This window comes from Pseudorca crassidens, chromosome 6 (genome assembly GCF_039906515.1).
Source record: "Pseudorca crassidens isolate mPseCra1 chromosome 6, mPseCra1.hap1, whole genome shotgun sequence".
Taxonomy (NCBI): Eukaryota; Metazoa; Chordata; class Mammalia; order Artiodactyla; family Delphinidae; genus Pseudorca; species Pseudorca crassidens.
The window spans coordinates 6613694-6632991 of NC_090301.1; the positions used below are offsets into that span (position 1 = coordinate 6613694).

The 19298-nt window shown below is 53.7% G+C and overlaps 1 protein-coding gene across 1 annotated transcript in view; it reads right to left on the bottom strand.

Annotated features, from left to right (window-relative positions):
- The window catches only part of MROH2A (maestro heat like repeat family member 2A), a 34410-nt gene extending 17797 nt beyond the window's left edge, over positions 1-16613 (bottom strand). The window contains 18 exon segments of the mRNA XM_067739929.1: positions 387-466; positions 851-950; positions 1489-1610; positions 2761-2913; positions 3712-3834; positions 3979-4049; positions 5818-5931; positions 6059-6137; positions 6365-6457; positions 7560-7703; positions 8205-8341; positions 8951-9031; positions 9034-9048; positions 11797-11959; positions 12138-12269; positions 15912-16093; positions 16326-16422; positions 16608-16613. Coding sequence (XP_067596030.1) covers positions 387-466; positions 851-950; positions 1489-1610; positions 2761-2913; positions 3712-3834; positions 3979-4049; positions 5818-5931; positions 6059-6137; positions 6365-6457; positions 7560-7703; positions 8205-8341; positions 8951-9031; positions 9034-9048; positions 11797-11959; positions 12138-12269; positions 15912-16093; positions 16326-16422; positions 16608-16613 — 1892 coding nt within the window.
- Positions 16614-19298: the final 2685 nt, after the last annotated feature.

The following is a 19298-nucleotide window of genomic DNA, read 5'->3' on the forward strand; positions in this document are numbered from 1 at the left end:
CTGACTGAGCCCACCCCGGCCTGAAGGATGCCATCTCCTGGCTGTGCTAGTCTGTGTCACTGTGTGATTTCTAGCTCAAAACATCCCCTGATGGACCAAAGGACAACCCACCCACCTGCCATTCACCTCCCAATCCAAGGAGAAGGGCCCAACTTGAAATACTGCTAAGAATTATAAAAAAAAAAAAAAAGAGCAGGTGGAAGCAGACCCCCATCTCCTAGGAAGACCCACTCTGCCCCAGGAGCTGCCACCCAAGACTCCAGCTACAAAGGCAAAAAGGGAGGGCAAAGGAGGTGCAACCTCCCCATAAAAGCACTGAGGGGTTGTCTCAGACTTTACCTCCACCCCAGAGAGGCACCTGGGGCCTGGTTAGGGGCCCAGCTCACCTCAAGTACGAGAGGGCATCCATGGCCATGGTCCGCACTGGAGAAACCAGTCTGTCAGTTGGTTCTGCCTTGATGATCACCTGCCCAGACAGCGGGGCAGTGAGCCGTCAAGCCACCCAGAGTCCCGGGATGGGCAAGAGAGGGGCTTGGGCCAACAGTGACCACGATGGCAGCCGCACTCCCAGGGTTAGAGCCAGGAGGACCTGACGTTGTATGATGGGCTCTAACACCCCATATCGCCTCCATTCTTTTTACCATCAGTTGGTCTTTGACATTTTAGGGGAGGCAGCAAAGTCTCGTGGAAGGAGTGGGGCGAAGATGGGCCGACGCTTCTCACTCAGGTCTGGCATTTACTGGCCGTGTGCCCTTGGGCAGATCACGTCCCCCGCCTGAGCCCTGACGTGTAAAATGAGGACTTGGGGGCCTGGTTCACAGGGCTGGGCCAGGCTGGCGTGAAATTACACGTGCGTGTAGCGCTCAGCCCCGAGCAGGAATGTTTGTTTCCTTCTCAGCGCCTCCTGTTCTACCCGCATCTCTCTTCCGTCCAGGCTGCTTCCAATACAGCTGGAGCGATTTCCAGGGACCAAGACATTGCAAGGGAGTGGGGAGGCCTGGGGACGAGGGACAGTGGTCGCCCCACAGTCTCATCGGCCCCTGCCACCACCTCTTGCCTTTGGACAGTTGACACTTTCTAGATCTTAACAAAGTTCTGTGCAAAAATAGCTCTGTCCTGCTTACAGCAGAGCCCTGTCCCCTGGTCCCGCCTATGGAGAAACCTCAGGGCTGAGCCCGTGGGCCTCTGTCTCCCAGCCCTGAACCAGCCACCTCGGTGGCAAATCAGGGCCCAAGAGGGGAAGGGTCTTCAGCTCTGGCTTCCGGAATGTTTCCTGGCCGTGAAACCCTTTATCGGACATACGCATGTCATACCCAGAACTCCTTCATTTGGATCAAAGCAGAACTGAGACGGGGGGCGCTTCAGAGACCCCTGCCTGCCGCCTTGTGCCTCAGATGCTCTCAGGACCTCTGACCAGGGGGAAGCCGGTCAGCAGAGTGAGAACCCCCAAACCGCCCAGGATGGAGGAAGCCCCCCAACCCAGCTTACCATGATAATGCAGTAAGGGTCGCCTTTGGGGCAAATTGGAAGTCCTCCAGGTCCTTGATGGTCTTGACGGCGTCGGTGACCTGCACCACACTCTTCATGAAGGCCATTTTGAGGCGGATGTCCTGTGCCCAGACCATGACGAGGGACAGGCTGTGAGGGAGCCCCGAAGACCCCAAGCCCCAGCCTGCGCCCCCAGACCCTGCAGCCGCATAGGATGCTCCTTCCCCAGGCCAAAGAAGAGGTGGTGCCAGGAGCGCTCTGAGAGATGGCTAGCCCCATTCTGCCTTTCAGCCACCTGGCAGAGATGTGGGCCAGGTGCTGGACAGGGCACAGCCCTCCAGTGCCCCCCAGCAGGTGCTGCCTGCCCGAACCCCTCCACGCTGTGCCTGAGGACAGCAAGGCCGGTCAGGGGACACCTTCACTGACCAGGGGCTCTGAGCCCTGTGCGTCACCACAGAGGCAGAATAAGTTACGGACATCAAATCGTTTTTGCTTTTAAGGCAGGAATGAACCCTGAGGACATTATGTTAAGTGAAATTAGCCAGTCACAAAAGGATGAACACTGTGTGATTCCAGTTATACCAGATACCTGGGGTGTCAAATTTATAGAGACAGGAAGCAGAAGGGGGGGCAGGGGCTGGGGAGGCGGAATGGGGAGCTGGTGTTAGGGGGACAGAGTTTCAGTTTAGGAAGACGAAGAGTGCTGGAGATGAATGGTGGTGATAGTTGCACAACAGTTTGAACGTGCCTAACACCAGTGAACTGCATGCTTAAAAATGGTTATGATGGCAAATTTCACGTGATGTGTACTTTACCACAGTTTTCAAAACAATAATAATAAAGTCATTTCTCCTTTATTCTCTGTGTTTTCTCCTCCTTGCCTTTCCAAGAAAGTAGCCAGTCCCTTTGCATCTCTGAAGACAAGCCCATTCTTGTCCCTTATGAAAGGGCTTGGGTCAGGTGTCAGGGTGGAGGGCAGAGGTGAGGGAGGGAGTGCGAGGGGCTGGGAAGAGTGGGGGGCTTGTCTTCAGGGACCCACAAGCATCCCACCCAGCGCTCGCGGGAGGGCTGCTCCCCCCTCCCACTGCAGCAGAGAACAGCACAGATTGGGGCGATGGGCTTCCCAAATGCTGGGTGTCCGGTAGGACTCCTGGCTGTCTCCTGGGTGGGGCTGGCAGTGCCCAGATAACGATACAGAGCAACTCTCCGCCAGCCTGGCTCAAAGAGAACATCCCCTGGGCACTGTGGGTCCATGGCGTCCCGGGGTTATACCTGGCAGCTGCTGTAGTAGTGGAGAATGATCTTAGCAGTGATGGGGTTGTCCACGTGGGTTAGAAGCATCTGCGGGTGGCAGTACGAGGCCACGCAGCTGTACATCACCATGAGGGCACCCTTCACTGTCTCCCGCCTCCAGGGATGGTCCTTCTGTGAGGCCAATGAGAAGGGGAAGAACAAGTGTTGGCGGGGGGCGGGGGGAGGGGTCTGTTCCTTCATCTTTTTCCTGGGTGCCTGAAATGCTCGCTCATTTATTCATTCATTCAACACATCTTTATTGAGCACCTACTATATGCTACGTCCTGGCTGTACAGTAATGAGCAAGTCAGACCAGGGCCATGACCTCCCGTTAGCAGGGGGTTTGTGTGGAACCCCTAAACAGAGGCTGTTGTGTCCTCCTTCACACCTTCACCTGACAAGCGTCTACTCTGGGCCAAGGGTTCCTGTGTCGCTGGGGATCCAGTGGGAACAGAAAGTCTCAGCCGTGCTCTCCTGGGAGGAGGTGCTAGAGGCCGCCCAACCCACCGTGGAAGGAGGGGCAGGGTTGCCCATGCTCTCCAGGCCTTGAGTAGAAGAAATCCAGGCCTCAGGTCCCACTCTGTGGAGAAGCCGAAGAAAAGCCTGGACACTCCCGATTCTCTCCTTCCAAACTACCAGACCCCCAGGGCAAGGGTCCGAGGTCAAGGCCAAAACCTTGGAGGCATCGGTGACTCCAGGTGGTTGCCCACTGGGGGCTCAGCCAGCCCAGGGCACTGTGCCCCGTGGCTGGGAGGGGCAGCCTCCAGAGGCTGGCCACTGGCTGTCTGGGTCCAACTCCCCACTTCACTTTGGTGAAGGAGACCCAGAGGGCAATTTCTTACTGAGATCTAGTAAGAGCCTTGGTTGGGGGCTGAGAACACTGTTCCAAGAGGCCTCCAGAGACCTGATTATGGAGCAAGGGTGCCTCACCCGCCAAGCGCCGATCTGCCAGGACTGCTCCGACTCCTGGATCCTCTCCTCAAAGTCGTGGAGCACGTTCAGCACCGTCTTCACCTGGCCCCGGACACACAGGCCAAAGCACAGAATCACACCCTGCAGGGAGACCCGGCCAGGCAGGGTAGGGTGGTGGGCCAGGGGGCCGGGGAGGACCCCCCATACACACACACACACACACACACACAGGTAAACACACATGCATGCACACATGTACACACACCCGTGTACACGTGCACACACCATGTCCGCCGAGGGTCCAGACGGAAATGAGGTTGGGGTAGAAGGTGGCAGGTATTCAGGCACCAAAGAATCTAAAAAAGAGTGGATACATGTATACGTACAACAGATTCATTTTGCTGTACACCTGAAATTAACACAACATTGCAAATCGACTACATCCCGATAAAAATTATAAAAAAGAAAAAAAGAAAGGGAGAATGTTACAATTTAAAGTTTTTATCTCCAAAATGGAAAACTTTTTTTCTGATTATAAAAATAGTATTTGTTGGGCTTCCCTCGTGGCACACTGGTTGAGAGTCCGCCTGCCGATGCAGGGGACATGGGTTCGTGCCCCGGTCCGGGAAGATCCCACATGCCACGGAGCGGCTGGGCCCGTGAGCCATGGCCGCTGAGCCTGCGCGTCCAGAGCCTGTGCTCCGCAACGGGAGAGGCCGCAGCAGTGAGAGGCCCGCGTACCGCAAAAAAAAAAAAAAAAAAAAAAAGTATTTGTTCATTGTAAAATCAAAATAAAAGATAACCACCCTTAACAGTTTAGGTGTATCCTTCTAAACTCATTTATGCATAAACACCTAGACTTCTTTCACATAACCGAGGTCACGCTATATATACTATCTCATACTGTATTATTATACTTAATATATAAAGGGCAGCGTTTCCATGAAAAAGTGTGGATTGTATAATATTCCACATGTTGCTATACTATCATTAATTCCACAAATTCCTTACAGAAGAACATGTAGGTTGTTTTTAATGTTTGGCTTTTATGCCCAATGTTATAACGAACATCTTTATCCAGTTGCTTTTGGGCAATTATTTCCTTCAGACAATTGACAAAATGTTAGATTTTTGAGCCCAAGTTTTGGGCCCTATCCAATTGAGAACCCAGAAAGGTTTAATCAATCTACACCCCCATCAATGAAGTATAGAAGCCTTGTTTTTTGTATTCTAGGCCAGGGATTAGCAAAGTACAGCCCTAAGGCTAAATCCAGCCCAAAGCCTGTTTTTGTGGATAAAGTTTTATTGGAACACCACCACTCTCTGCAGTCTATACAGACCATGCTTTTGCTCTACAGTGCAGCTGCATAATTGTCACAGACCATGTGGCCTGCAAAGCTGAAAATGTTTTTGTTATCTGGGCTTTTACAGAAAAATGGCTAGGCCAACACTAGTCATTATCTTTATCATCTCTGCCCATCAGATGGGTTAAAAAGGGCCTCACTGTTGCTTAAATTTGCATTTCTTTAAGAAAGGGGCTTACTGGCAGCAGAAGGTGGTTCACGTACAGTTGCCCAGTTTGCGCACTGTGCAAGAGCACCCAGCTGAAGGACTGAACTGAAGCCACCCATGCTCTTCTCGAGTCATGCAAGACCACATGCTGCCAGTAGGGGGCACCTTGTTCAAATTCACGCAAAGGTGCTCTCTGAGCTGGTGCTGTTGGGGACAGTATTTCCCTTTATCAAGGCCAGGTTTAGGATTTGGGCTTAGGGATTTAGAATCAGGGGTTCAGACTAAGGTTCGGCACTGGGTCAACAGAGCTTTAGGGCTACGTCTATATGGTGTAACTAGGCTTTATATTCAGCCTTTGACTTAGCTTTGGGGGATTCAGGTAAACAGCCTGAAATTCAGACTCAGGTGGAAGCTGGGATTCGGGATTTAAGGAAAGGGGTGAGGGTGTGGAGGGTGGGCTATGTTCAAGTATAGAAAACGTGAAGCAACCCAGAGCTGTGATTTCTTGGCCCACCCAGTAGTGGGAAATGAAGAGTGAAGAAATGAAGGGGGTGCAGATGTGGCTGAGACCCATCGCCCCTAACCCCTGTCCCACTTCCTGCCCTCGCTCACCATGTGCGCTCATCGCTGCCCTAATCAGGGTCAGGGTCCCCACGCAGATGGCCTCCTCGCTCACCTCCATCTGGCTGAGGAAGAACTTCATCAGCTCCTTGGGGTAGGAGTGGGCTGCAGGGGGAAGGACCGCTTTAGTCGTGCCCCCTGAGCCACAGCAGCGGGACGAGGCAGCCCCAGGCCCAGTGCTCAGAGGGGCCGGGACTCCCGTGGGCTCACAGCGGAGCTGGGGGAGCCTCACCAAGGGCTATGAAGCAGTACACGACCTCCGTCAGGCTCTGGCTGCTGTACTGCCGCTGGGCGGGGGCCTTGGAGCACACCTGGGGGGGTCACGCAGGGAGGGTGGGTGAGATCTCAGCCGGACAAGGGACGCAGCTGCAGGAGCACCACGGCCTCGCCCCCAGAGGGATGTAGGAGACACGTGAGCGGGACGGGGGCCCCACCACCATCTCACCCTTCGCCCTGGTGGGCCACGCCACCTGCCGCGGCCCCCTTCCCATGGACCCACCCTGAGAAGGCCACGCCCAGCACAGCCTGCCAGCCTCACCTGGACATGCAGTTCCGTGAAGATGGTGTGCAGCTGCATTTGGGGGACAGGGGTGTTAGTGGTCACTGACATTTCCAGGATCTGCCTCAAGACCTGCAAAAGGTGGGAAGTGGTGGCACGTGACCTTCTACCGACTCAGGGTCAAACTCCAGACCTTTGCTACTCTGTGTTTTCCGTCAACCGGATGTATCAGCTTCCTCTGGGAGCTAGTTAGAAATGCCACGTCTCAGGCCCTGCCCAGACCTCTGAATCCAACTCTGTTTCAACCAGCCCCCGGTGATTCCCGTGCACGGTAAAGCTTGGGCAGGGCTGCACTAGGGCCACCAAGCGCGACATTCAAGGCCTTCTTCCCCTTTCTCTCCTAGTCACTGGGAGGTGAAGCCCATCTTTAGACCGAATGATCTACACATGGCTCCCCAAACCCATGCCATTCATTGCTGCTCGCAGCTCTTACAGCCAAGAGCCTCGCCTCATCTGTAGATGAGTGACACCTTGCACAATCTACATCAGCCCAGGCCGCGCCTCCACTCAGAACCTTGCAAAGCCTCCATCTCACAGGAGCGCAAGGCTGGCAGGGGTCGAATGGTGTCCCCCAGAATTTGTGTCCACCCAGAACCTCAGAATGTGACCTCACTTGGAAATAGGGTACTTGTAATTAGCTAAGGACCTCGAGATGAGATCATCCTGAATTTAGGGTGGGCCTTAAATCCAATGACTGGTGTCCTTACGAGAAGTGGAGAGGACACAGAGAGACACAGAGAAGATGGCCATGTGAAGATGGAGCAGGAGGTCGCCGTGATGCAGTGCCTGGGGCCACCAGAAGCTGGAAGGTGCAAGATTCTCCCCTAGAGCCTTCAGAAGGAGCACAGCCTGCCAACACCTTGATTTCGGACTTCTGGCCTCCAGAACAATGAGAGAATAAATTTGTGTTGTTTTAATCCACCCACCTCATGGTTCTTTGTTACAGCAGCCCTAAGAAACTGACACAAAGGCCATGACCTTACTGTGGCCTCCAAAACCCTTTGGGATCTCATCCTTTCCACCTGGAATGGCAGCGTTCATTTCTTGGAAATCCTACAGGTGCCAGGCCCCATGGCTCTATCTCCCACCCAGATGACACTCCCCACCCGGTACTCTTGGGACACCCGGGACACTCAAGCCTCCAGCCCAGGCCGCTGCCCACTCGGCCCCTCACCTGTGTGATGAAGAGTGCCTCCAGGTGGGCCTGGTACTCTGCCAGCAACAGGGCGACGTAGTCGTACACCTGCTCACGCACGTCGTCGCTGGGCAGGATGAGGTTCAGCATAGGCTTCAGGGACTTGGTGAGCCCCAGCTTCACCTACCACAGAAGCGGCGTCTCCAGACCCCTGGGCCCAGGACTCAGCAAGGCCCAGAGATGTCAGCCCCATCCACAAGAGAGAGGGGACCTTGGAAGTAGAGTCCAGGCCTCCCCTGGGCCCCAGAGGTGGGCAGTGAACCCAGACTTTCCCCCAAGTCCTGGCTCTGTCACTTAGGTAACTGGGCAGACACTTGCCCTCTCTATGCCTCACTTTCCTCAGCTGTAAAACAATCCCATGGCACAGAGCTGGCATGGAAATCGCTCCCGTAGGTAAACCACTCAGAGAGCGCCTGGCAGGCATGTGAAAGGGACCCTCATCTAGCACCTCCAGGGACCTTTATCAAGCCGCCTTCTGAGGCTCCAGGCCCACGTGGCTCCACCATTAATCAGCTCCCCATCTCCCTGGACCACGCGGTATCTCAGCCCCACCAGCACCGCAGGCTGGGGAGCCGTGACCCAGGGACCATGCGGGCCCCCCATCCCCGAGCAGGGCAGTCTCACCTCGGGGTTGTTGTCCCTAAGCCACACGGTCACAAAATAGCGATACACAGCAAACTGCTCCTCAGTCATCACGGGGTACACACTGTCCTCTAGGTGCCTCAGGTGAAACTGCATGGTCTCGCAGAAGGTCTCCATGGCTGTCCGTGGGGATGTGCAGTGAGCCCAGAGGGGCAGGAAGAAGGACAAAGTCTCCCCAGGCCACCTTCTCAGGAGGGAGCCCTCCTGCACTTCCATAACTAGCAGGTCACTGAGATGGCCAGACACTGCTAGAAAAATCTTCTTCTGCGTCCCTCCCTCTCTGCCCTTCCAACTCCCTCAGAGCCCCCTAGTGTTTATCCTGCATGTCTGTGTGTGAAAGACTCCCCGGAGGGGGTAGAGCAGGTGTGACTCGGCACCAGCCCTTGATGCCCATGTGCCGAGGTCAAGGCCGGGGCCTGGAATAAACCTCTTTTTACTCACATGCTGGGGATTCCACTGCAGAGGGTGGCAAACACATTTTGCCCTAATTTTCTCAGGTATTGGGGATTTGGGTCCAGAGAAACATTAAGTTATCAAAACCTGGGGCAATGTGATCAGATATAAATGGCATCAAAGACCTGCCCAAGTCAAGCCGAACCTGGAAACGTGTCCCCGGTCGCCCCCTCCTGTGAATCCCATCACCCTTCTATCTCTACCTGTTTACTCCACCTCCCCAGCCCCCAGCACCCCGACTGGGCCGGACCTGCGGGCCCAGGTGGGATATGTACCACTGCAGATCACCTGGCGCATCTTGGCTTCCTTGGCAAGCCTCAGCATGGTGAATATGGTAGCCAGGGTGATGCCCATGATGGCATGAACTCAAACACTGTGGGGCACGGGCAGAGGTCACGAGGAGTCAGGGCAAGAGAGTCAGCAGAGAGGACAGCCCCGCCAGCTGCACCTCCAGCCCCGGTGCAGAGCCAGGGGGCCGCTTTGTGCGGGCTGGGCCACAGGGGAGAGTGGGAGGCAGGGGAGGTAAGAAGAGATGGAAGCCAGTGAAGGGGGAAGGAAGTGGGAAAGAGAGGAGGAGGGGAGAGAGGTGGAAGCGGAGGAAGAGGAGAAGGAGGAGGAGGGAGAGGAGGGGGAGGAGGAGGGGGGAGGAGGGAGAGGAGGGGTGGAGGAGGGGGAGGAGGAGGGGGAGGAGGGAGAGGAGGAGGGGGAAGGAGGGGGAGGAGGGAGAGGAGGGGGAGGAGGGGGGAGAAGGGAAGAAAGGAGGTAAAGAGGAAGTGGAGGAGGGGGAGGAAGAAGGGAAGGAGGAGGAGGAGGGGAGGAGGAGGGGGAGGAGGGGGAGGAGGAGGAGGAGGGAGGAGAGGGAGGAGGAAAAGGGGGAGGAGGGGGAGGGGGAGGGGGAGGGAGGGAGGAGGAGGGGGAGGAGGAGGAGGAGGGAGGAGAGGGAGGAGGGGGAGGAGGGGGAGGAGGAGGGGGAGGAGGGAGAGGAGGGCAGAGGAGGGGGGAGGAGGGGGGAGGAGAGGGAGGCAGGGAAGGGGGAGAGGAGGCAGATTGTGGGCTCTTCCAGCCTCTGACCCCTCTGGGTGTCCCACAGACGTTCTGGGATGAAGAACCAGAGGCTGTGAGTGAGAAAGTGAAAAGGCAACAGGCATCAGGAGAAAGCAGAGAAAGAAGGGAAACTGCAGTGGGAAGGGGAAAGAGAAAGAGGAGCGGTGACAGACCACACTCGCCTCCAGCCCCGCTCCCACTAGCTCCCCTTTCAGATCCCTCGCCTGCTGGACCCCATTTCTGCCCCTCTCCTGGCTCTGGCATCAGCCCACACACAGGCCCCGCCCGCCCTGCCCCCAGAGCCCCTCCAGCCACGATCTCATTTCTTTCCCCGCCTGCCTTCCCTGCCTCTGCCCCCATCCCTCGCCTGCCCCCCTCTCGACCAGCCTCCATCCCCAGGAAGCCACCGCCTCCAGCCTCATCTTCCCAGGTGCCCCAGGAGGATGGGCCACGACTGGCCCCTGGGCCCTTCCTGAGTCCTTCTCCTTCTCGCAGGCTCCACGACACCACACTGCCCTCAGTTTGCTCCTAGATCTTCCGGTTCAGTCCCCCCTGAGCCTCCTTGGGTCCGGGGTTCCTCAGGGCTAGGTGCTGGCCCTCTTCTCTCCTCCCTGTACTTTCACCCCCTTGATGACAACAACTCTGGACACCACGTACACTCGAGGCCCCCTGCCCTCTGCACTCTGCTTCCCGCTTAATGACCTTGATGACCTCTCCACCTGGACATCTCTCAAGGGATGCAAACTCAATCCACGCAAAAGAAATTCATCTGAACCCTAAGTTCTCTCTCCCCCAGTGCTTCCGGTCTCAGGAAATGAACACACTATACATGCACCTGTTCAAACCTGAAACCTGAGTGTCATTCTTGGGTCCTCCTGGTCCTTTGTCTCTCACACACACTCCATCGGCAAGTCCGCTGACCAGAACCCCATCTACTACTCACGTCTGTCCTCCACTTGCCGAATGAGTCCCAGCCTGAGCCACAGACACCTCACAGTTACACACCCCCCACCCCCTCTCCGTCCACACCACAGCATGAGTGGGCTTCCTGGGGGGCTTCCCAGGTGGCGCAGTGGTTGAGAGTCCGCCTGCCGATGCAGGGGACGCGGGTTCATGCCCTGATCCGGGAAGATCCCACATGCCCTGGAGCGGCTGGGCCGTGAGCCATGGCCGCTGAGCCTGCGCGTCCAGAGCCTGTGCTCCGCAACGGGAGAGGCCATAGCAATGACAGTCCCGTGTACCAGAAAAAAAAAAAAAGAATGGGCTTCCTGGAAGTTTCATCAGGCAACTCTGCAGCTTAAAATCCCTCAATAGCTTCCTAGTGCCTTTAAATAGAGTCCAGACTCTTCGCCACGCCCACTAGGCCCTGCCTAACTCTCCAAGCTCATTTTGCACCCATCACCCCCCTCTCTCTAGCTCCGGGCATAGTGACCTCTCAGTTCTTCAGAGAAACCAAGCTTTCTCCTGCCACAGGGCCTTTGCACATTCGGTGCAGGATGGCTCCCTCATCTACTTCTTCACACAGATAATCATCATCTGAGTCTTCCGGTCACAGTTGAAGCATCGCCACCTTCATGAGGGCCTCACAGAGATGAGGTCCTCTTGCCCTCATCCTGATCTCAAAAAGCCCCCTGGCTGTCCTCTTCATAACTGCCATCTCATATTATGATTATCTGTTTTCTTGTTTACTGGTTCACGGTGTCTTACTCACCTGTGGCCCAGCACCCACCCCAAGGCCTGCACGGAGCAAGCACTCAGCACATGTTCGTGGAATGGAAAGGGAGGGAGGGAAGCAGAAAGTGAGAGAACGGGGCCAGAGAGGGAGAGAGGAGAGAGAGATTTCGAAGAGAAGGGATGACAGGAATAAAGACACAGAAATGAGAGGCGGAAACACAGAGAGAGAATCTTGGCGGCTGAGAGGGACAGAGAGACACACAGAGATGAAAAGGAGGAATGCCAGAGAAAGGTAATAAGAAATGCAAGGGGGTGGGGGCAGAGACAAGGGCAGAGGCCCGGCAGGAACACGGGATGGTCTTAAAGGGGTCAGATACTGGGGCTGAGGCCCCACGGGCCCTACCATTGCCATTGGCCAGCTTCGCCAGGGTGACGATGACAAATTCTTCGGCGAGGTTGAGGGGTCTGAGGCAGTGCTGTAGCTCATAGACAACCAGGCTGAAGTGGTTTCGGGACAGGGCCACCAAGGTGTCGCTGGCCACCTCTGCCCTCACGTAGCCCTCCACCTCCAGGGGACGGGAGAGGGATGTGTGGCGTCACCACCTGCTCCAGCCCTGCTGGGCTCCCTTGGGCTTGCTCAGCGTACTCCTGCCCCAAGAGGTAACCGGACAAGGGCCTCGGGCATCCCAGGCCGCACCTACCAAGGCCCAGCCCCTGGGTCGGTGGGAGGCAGGGCTCTACTACCTGCAGCATCTCCCTCATCTCCTTGGAGGCGATGGTGACCAGCCTCTGGACGCAGCACTCCTCCAGCTCCCCCTGCTGCTGGGGAACCTCCTGCAGGACGCTGTAGATGTTGACTTTGCCCTGAGTGGAAATCTGGGGAACGAGTATGGCGGGTGGGAAGGTCCTGGACGGGGCAGTAGAGGCTGTGATGGACCCGGCCCCGCCAGAGCACACGAAGTCACACGTCCTCCCTCCTATGGGTCCTCCTCCCAAACAGTGCGAGATTATGATTTATAAGAAATTTATGTTTGGTCTTCATCCAGTTTCTGGCACAGAGCCCCTAAAATCTTTGGAATTTCCTAAGTGATGAGAGTGACAAAGGTGTCTTTTGTTATACTGAGATGATTTTCGGTCCACACCTAAGGATGGGGACTGGTTGGCAGGAGAACCAATCATCTGATTAGAGGATTGGAACTTTCATTCCCACCCACTTGACCTCCGGGGAGAAGAGAGAGGCTTTGGAAGTGGAATCGATCGCCAATGGCCAGTGATTTCATCAACCATGCCTAGATAATGAAGCCTCCATAAAAACCCAAAAGGGCAAGGTTCGGAGAGATTCTAGACTGGTGAACAAACAGAGATTTGGCGGGAGTGGCGTGCCCAGAGAGGCCCTGGAAACTTCGCGCCCTTTCCCAAACCCTCACCCCATATGTCTCTTCCATCTGGTTGGTCCTGAGTTATATCCCGTTAAAATAAACTAGTATCTAGCAGGTAAAATGTTTCTCTGAGTTCTGTGAGCCACTCTCATAAATTAATTGAACCCAAGGAGGAGGTCATGGGAACCTCCAAACCATAGCCAGTTGGCCAAACTTACGATCGGCATCTGAAGCAGGGGCGGGGGTGGGGTCGTCTTATGGGACTGAGCCCTTAACCTCTGGGATCTGACACTATCTCCAGGTAGACAGTGTCAGAATTGAGTTAAATTGTAGCACACCTAGCTGGTGTCAGAGAATTATTTGGTGGCGGGGGGAACATCCACACATTGAATTTGGATGCAGAATTATCATTGCCTCATCTGGTCGATGATCCCACCATCCTGAAACTGCCTAAGACTCTGACCCCGATTCCGCCATCTCTCACGCCACCCGCTCCCTTCCTCCCATCAGGCTCATCCAACTGGCCCTGTCAGTGTGGCCTGCAAATCTGTCCTCTCCTCACTGTTTTCAGCCCAGCATACTCAGCTAGGCAGGTGTCAAATGGTCAGCACACAGGGTCCTCCACAGATTTGGCACTGACCCTCTTGCAAGTCCAAGGGGACATCATCTATTTTGCTTCTTAGATAGCTCTTGTCACAAGGGCGGACTCCTCTCCACGGGGACTGTTACCTGCAAAACGCTCTGGGAAGATGGCCCCCTACCCTGGCTGGTAAGGAGGTCACTTACCAACAGTCAAGACCTTAGCAAATTTGGGGACCTCAAGAGAAGAGGAAGTCGATGAAATTTATATGTTCTATGAATGACATCCAGTACAGAGAGTCTTGGCCTTTCTTTCCCAGTCTCGATATAGCAAGTAATAGGGGCTTGTAAACTCCAGTGAGAGATTCCTCATGAAAACTCCTGGACCGAAGAGAACCGTGTGGCCTTCGCTGCCTAGTCCGATGGCCCTTGTTTTCTCAACCTCTTCATTTTTTTTCTTTTTTATTGTCCCCTAAGGAGCCTTCTTAAGCGTTTTTTCCTAATTGCCCCCCACCATGAAACTGTAATGCCACAAAGATATAATATAGCTGAGTATACATATCTGTGCTTTGTACATCAAAAACTAAAATACCCTTCGCACACGCCAACCCCCGCCCCCACTGCTGCAAGAACCAATTTTACCTGCTTTGGAGCAGTATCACCCCGTTGAGAATTCACGCTCTAGATTTTCAAGGCAAACTCAAGGAAGCCTAGATGTGTAGTTAACACTGTTGCTGCAGATATGTAAACAGCCAGGCAAATTATAATACGCCCAGCCTAATTTCTGCGATCGAAATTAATCTTTGGAGAATATTTACGGGCGCAAGAGAAAAATTGTCAAAGACTTGGAAAGTGGCATAAAACAGGCATGGGTGGCTTCCCAGAGGCAGGCTTGGTGCTGTCTGGCTGCCCCTGCAGGATCATCCGGCCTGTGGGAGTGTGTGCCTTTGATCACCTGTGATAGTCTAGGCTATGCTACGTCTCCACGGAGATAGAAGGTAAGTTTTAGGAAACTGACGCTGAAAATGATTCCTGTTCGTGACAATGCAAAGAAATTTTGTCTGGTAAAGAATGTAAATCTCTATAAGTAAAATTGTCATTTTAACAGATTTTAACATCTTACTGGTTCCTTCACTAATTAAAGAATAACTAAAATCTCGAACACAGGTCAAGTTACAAAATATGCCTACTTGTTTATCATCTGTTTATTGCCACTGATCATTTATCATGGCCTGGGTATTAACCATGGTTTTTAAAATTTTCTGTATTTCCTGATGCTTTGACTTCTTGGGGCCTTGTGGGCCCTGGAGAGACTGCCCAGGGTTAGTCAACTGCTAGAGATGGCAAACAGCTCACCCACTCACGAGCAAGCTTGTCAAATACAAGCAAGCCATCCAGGCTCCACGTACTGGCCACCTCTCCTATCAGGCTCTCACGCTCTGGACCACTATACACCTGCTCTAATCACCCCAGGGCCAGGCACCAGACGACTCAGGGCGGCCCCTACACCCCAGACCTCACTGAAATTATCCACACTAGCCAATCCGACGTCTGCTCATCCTGCCTCGCCGGATCTTCCCCTACAGAAGCCACAATAAACGCTCCTGCGTACATTTCCCCCTTGCTCCCTCTGCCTCCTGCCTGACTCTGGTTCTTCCTTGTGGGCCTGCATGGCATGGCGTGCCCCTGCCTCTTGGGATCTGTGAGTAACAGACCATCTTTTCAAGGGCAATCATCTCCTGAGCTGTTGGTCTCACTATACCTGAATAATAATAAAACCTATGTTTAAAAAGACTTTTGCAAATTCTTTGCCTATGCTCCTGGACCCCGACCTCCCTCAAGGCTGCTACGTATCTTCTTTCTATAAAATAAAACTTGCTATTAAGAATTCCTATAAGGACCTGCTCTGCTACCCACTCTCAAATGCTCAAGAATAGTCTAAAATTCAACAGCTCTCCAAGTGTGGTCCCCAGACCAGCAACAGTGTCACCTGGGACCTTGCTAGACATGCTGATTCTTGGGCTTCACCCCGTACCTACTGAATCAGAAACTCTCACGATGGGCCCCAGAAATCTGAAGTTTTAACAAGTCCTCAGGGGATACCGATGCTCTGGTCCAAACTCTACCCTGTCATACAAAGCCCACCATGATCTTGGTTACATTTTCCATCACCCCCATCAGCATCCTCTACCCCAGCCTCTGCCCCAGTAAACAGCCTGCCCACTGGCCAAGCACCCCTGCACCCTGCATCTGGTGTGTCTCTGTTCCCCCACATCTACCTGCTTCACCCCTGCTCAACATCTTTGCAACTCAGGTCACCTGCTCTAGAACGGTGACTCCCAAACCCACTGTGTCAGAATACTGAGGAGCTTTGAACACCTGTGAGTGGCCCAGGCCCCACTTGGGCCTCAAGGGCTGAGACCCTCATAGTCTGGTCATTGTCTGTACCCCAGAACCTAGCCTACATCCACAACAATCAGTAAATGTGTGCTGAGCAGTGGATGGACATGCAAACAGGTGGCCAGGCTCAGAGGAACGGCTGAGGGAGAGGAGGTCCTACCTCTGGCACCTGCAGGCAGCGGATGAGAGCGCCCATCACCACAGAGGGCTCAGTGGCGGCCCTCTCCCGGATGATCACTGAGGCCAGCATCTTCCGCATGTCAGGACCTGCCCCAGCAGCGTCCGTTTTGGTTGACTCGCTGGCCATGATGTTGAGGAGGTTTGTGACTTGTTGGAAGGTACCTGAGACAAAGGTGGCACAGGTGTGATGCTGAGATGACCATTACAGGGCTTGTTCCTTGTGATCTGGTCTCCCTGATACCTGCACAGCTCTAGCTCTGCCTGGGGCATGATTGGGCAGGGACCTTCCTATCCACTGTACAGATGGAGAAACTGAGATCTTGACCAAGACTTGCCCTCCAGGAGTTAGTGGCCAAAATGAGGCCGGAGTGCAGGGAGGGGGTGGCTTTCTTACCACTGTCGTCTGGTTCCAGAGGTTCCAGGTCCTCTGTCTCCTCTGACACGTCCTCATTTGACTCTGTTGATGCTTCTGCCAATCTCTTCCTCAAGCTCTTTTGAGATAATAAGATTTGTAAAATACATGGTGTGTCATCCCACCATAAGACGACCCCCCACGAGTCACACCCTGCATAACCCCCTTCCCTAGAGTGTGGGAGGAACCCATGACTTGGTTAGACCCATATTCTAGCCAATAGAATATGGCAAAAGCAATGGGAACCTCCCATGATGCGATCACCGCCATGATTACATTATGTCATATAAGACTACATCTTAGCAGACTGGAGAGAGATTCTCATGCTGGCCTTGAAAAGTAAACAGTGGTGATATAAACTGCCTATGGAGGGGGCCATGTCACAAGGAACTGAGGGCCTCAGTCTTACAACTACAAGGAACTGGATTCTGCCAACAGCCACATGAGCTTGGAAGAGGACCAAGCTCCAGAAAGGACGCAGCCCAGACAACATCTTGAGTGCAGCCTGTGAAACCCTAAATAAATGACCCCGCTAAGCTAAGCCTAGACTCCTGACCACGCAAACTGTGGCATAATAAACAGGTGTCATTTTAAGCCACTACCTTTAGGTAATTTGTCACACAGTGATCGATAGCTACACTTGGTTAGGAAGGGCCTTTCCTCCCTCTTTTCTGGACACTGAAAACTAACGATTAATGAGAAACGCCTCTCGGCAGGTCTCATCGCTCCTCTCAAGGGGCTCTCTCAACATCGGCAGCTTCTCAAGGGCTGACAAACACCAACACAGACATCAACACTGAGGGATAAAAGCTCCCAGATCCTTTTTCCTCCTGTCCCAAGTTCCTCAAACTCCATCCCAGGGCCCTTCACCATCCTGTGTTCCCTTCCTCCTGGGAATCCTTTAAGGAACAAGTCTGGGACCTAAACACTGACCTTTTCTCAGAGTTCTCTCCTGGATGGAACAAAAATACACCACAAGAAAAAGCTCCATTCTCTGCCTGATACACATCAATGGTAACGTGGACAATGGCAGGTTGGGTTGACAAAGGAGTGAGACCTTCGGGCTCCTCAGTCGTAACTCAGACAGGGAACAGGTCCCCTGACAGGGTGGGAGGGTTTCACTAGAATCATCACCATTGGGTCCCAGACCCTTGGAACTCTCAGATCCAACTGTCTCCCTGAGCTCTGAACCCAGGGCTTTGAGGAGTGCACAGGGCGCTGGGATTTAAAAAACCCACATTATTTTGTTAATCAACATTTCTGTCACCCATATGTGGGGTGAGGTATGGTGGCCTGTTTGGGGAAAGGAAATAGAGGGGGGGATTCACAGCCAAGTCCCCTGGGGATGTAGTGATAGGAGCCCAGGGTGGGGAGGTGTGATCTGGGCAGCTGGAGGAGATGGGGGTGACAGAGAGGTCCTGAGAAGAGGATTTCTCTTCCCCAAGGACTGGACAGCTTGCGGGATGGAGCAGTGTGGCCCTACTGACAGCCACTACATTTAGGTAATTTGCCACACAGTGATCGATAGCTACACTTGGTTAGGAAGGGCCTTTTCTCCCTCTCTTCTGGACACTGAAAACTAATGATTTATGAGAGATCCCCCTCGGCAGGTCTCATCGCTCCTCTCAAGGGGCTCTCTCGACATCAGCAACTTCTTAAGGGCTGACAAACATCAACACAGATGTCAACACTGAGGGATAAAAGCTCCCAGATCCTTTTTCCTCCTGAAGATAAAGAATTTCAAAGAAAGACAGGGCAGTGACACTGTTTCCCTGAACCAAAAGTGGGGCTCAAAGGATTTTTCTGTCAGTTGTAGCTGTGAGAGACAGTCCCGATCAACAGTCTGAGCAACAAAATAATGAATTTCTAGGCATTACAGGACAACAGATCAAGACCCAGAGCCACCTAGGTCTAAGACTGCTTAATTAAAATTCCCACTTAATTTCCCATTGCCCACACTGCCAAGAGGGAGCTCCTCAGCCTCTGCTTGTCACCTCTCATACCCCAGAGCTCATGACCCTCAGTAGCCCATTTCTACTTCACTGAATCCCGGTGGTTAGAAAACGAGCTTCCTCTATGTACTGCCAAACACTCATCCTCGCAAAATTCACGCATTTTTCCTCAGTCTGCCCTTTGGAGACATGTAAACCATGATGGAACAGACACCAGAAGGCAGTTATAACATGCCCCTTCTTTCACAGTCCCCGTGGCCCTACCTCCCACTCCCTTCTGGGCCTTCTTTTCTGCCTCAAAGATTACTCCGTGAAATGGCTGCAATTCCATCCCACAGACTCTGACTGTGTGCCTGCACCATGCAGCTAAGCTTGGCTCTCCATGTTGTGGTGGATACAGAGGTGGGTAGGACACATCATTGCCCTCTGAGAGTCTGAAGACACAACACATGAAAGATTGTGGACTCAGAGCCAGAAGTGAATGTGTCAGTTAGCCGTTGCTGTGTAACAAACTACCTCAAGATTGAATGACTGAAAACAACAGTTTATTATTGTTCACAAGGCTATGGGTCAGCCAGGTGGTTCCGTTGATCTGGGCTGTGTCCAGTCAAGCATAACTGGAGTCACTCATGCCTCTGTGGTAGCCAGTGGGTTAGATGAGGGTTGGCTAGTCTAAGATGGCCTCACACACATGCCTAGCAGTTGGCTTCCTATTGGCTGAAGTGACTAGGGTGATCAGGAACCATGTCTCCCATCATGCAACAGGGCTGGCCCAGGTTGTTCTCAGAGCATCTGGGCAGGTTTCCAGGAGAACGGGCAGACACACCAAGGCGTCTCAGGGCCTAGACTTGAACTGTACCTTTCACCTCTGCCACCTTCTAACAGCCAAGGGAGGTCACAGGCCAGTCCGGCCTCAAGGGGTGGGGATATAGATTTCCCTCTTGATAGGAAGAGCTGCAATGTGACATTGTGAAGAACATGGCTATCAGAAGGGGTGGAGGAA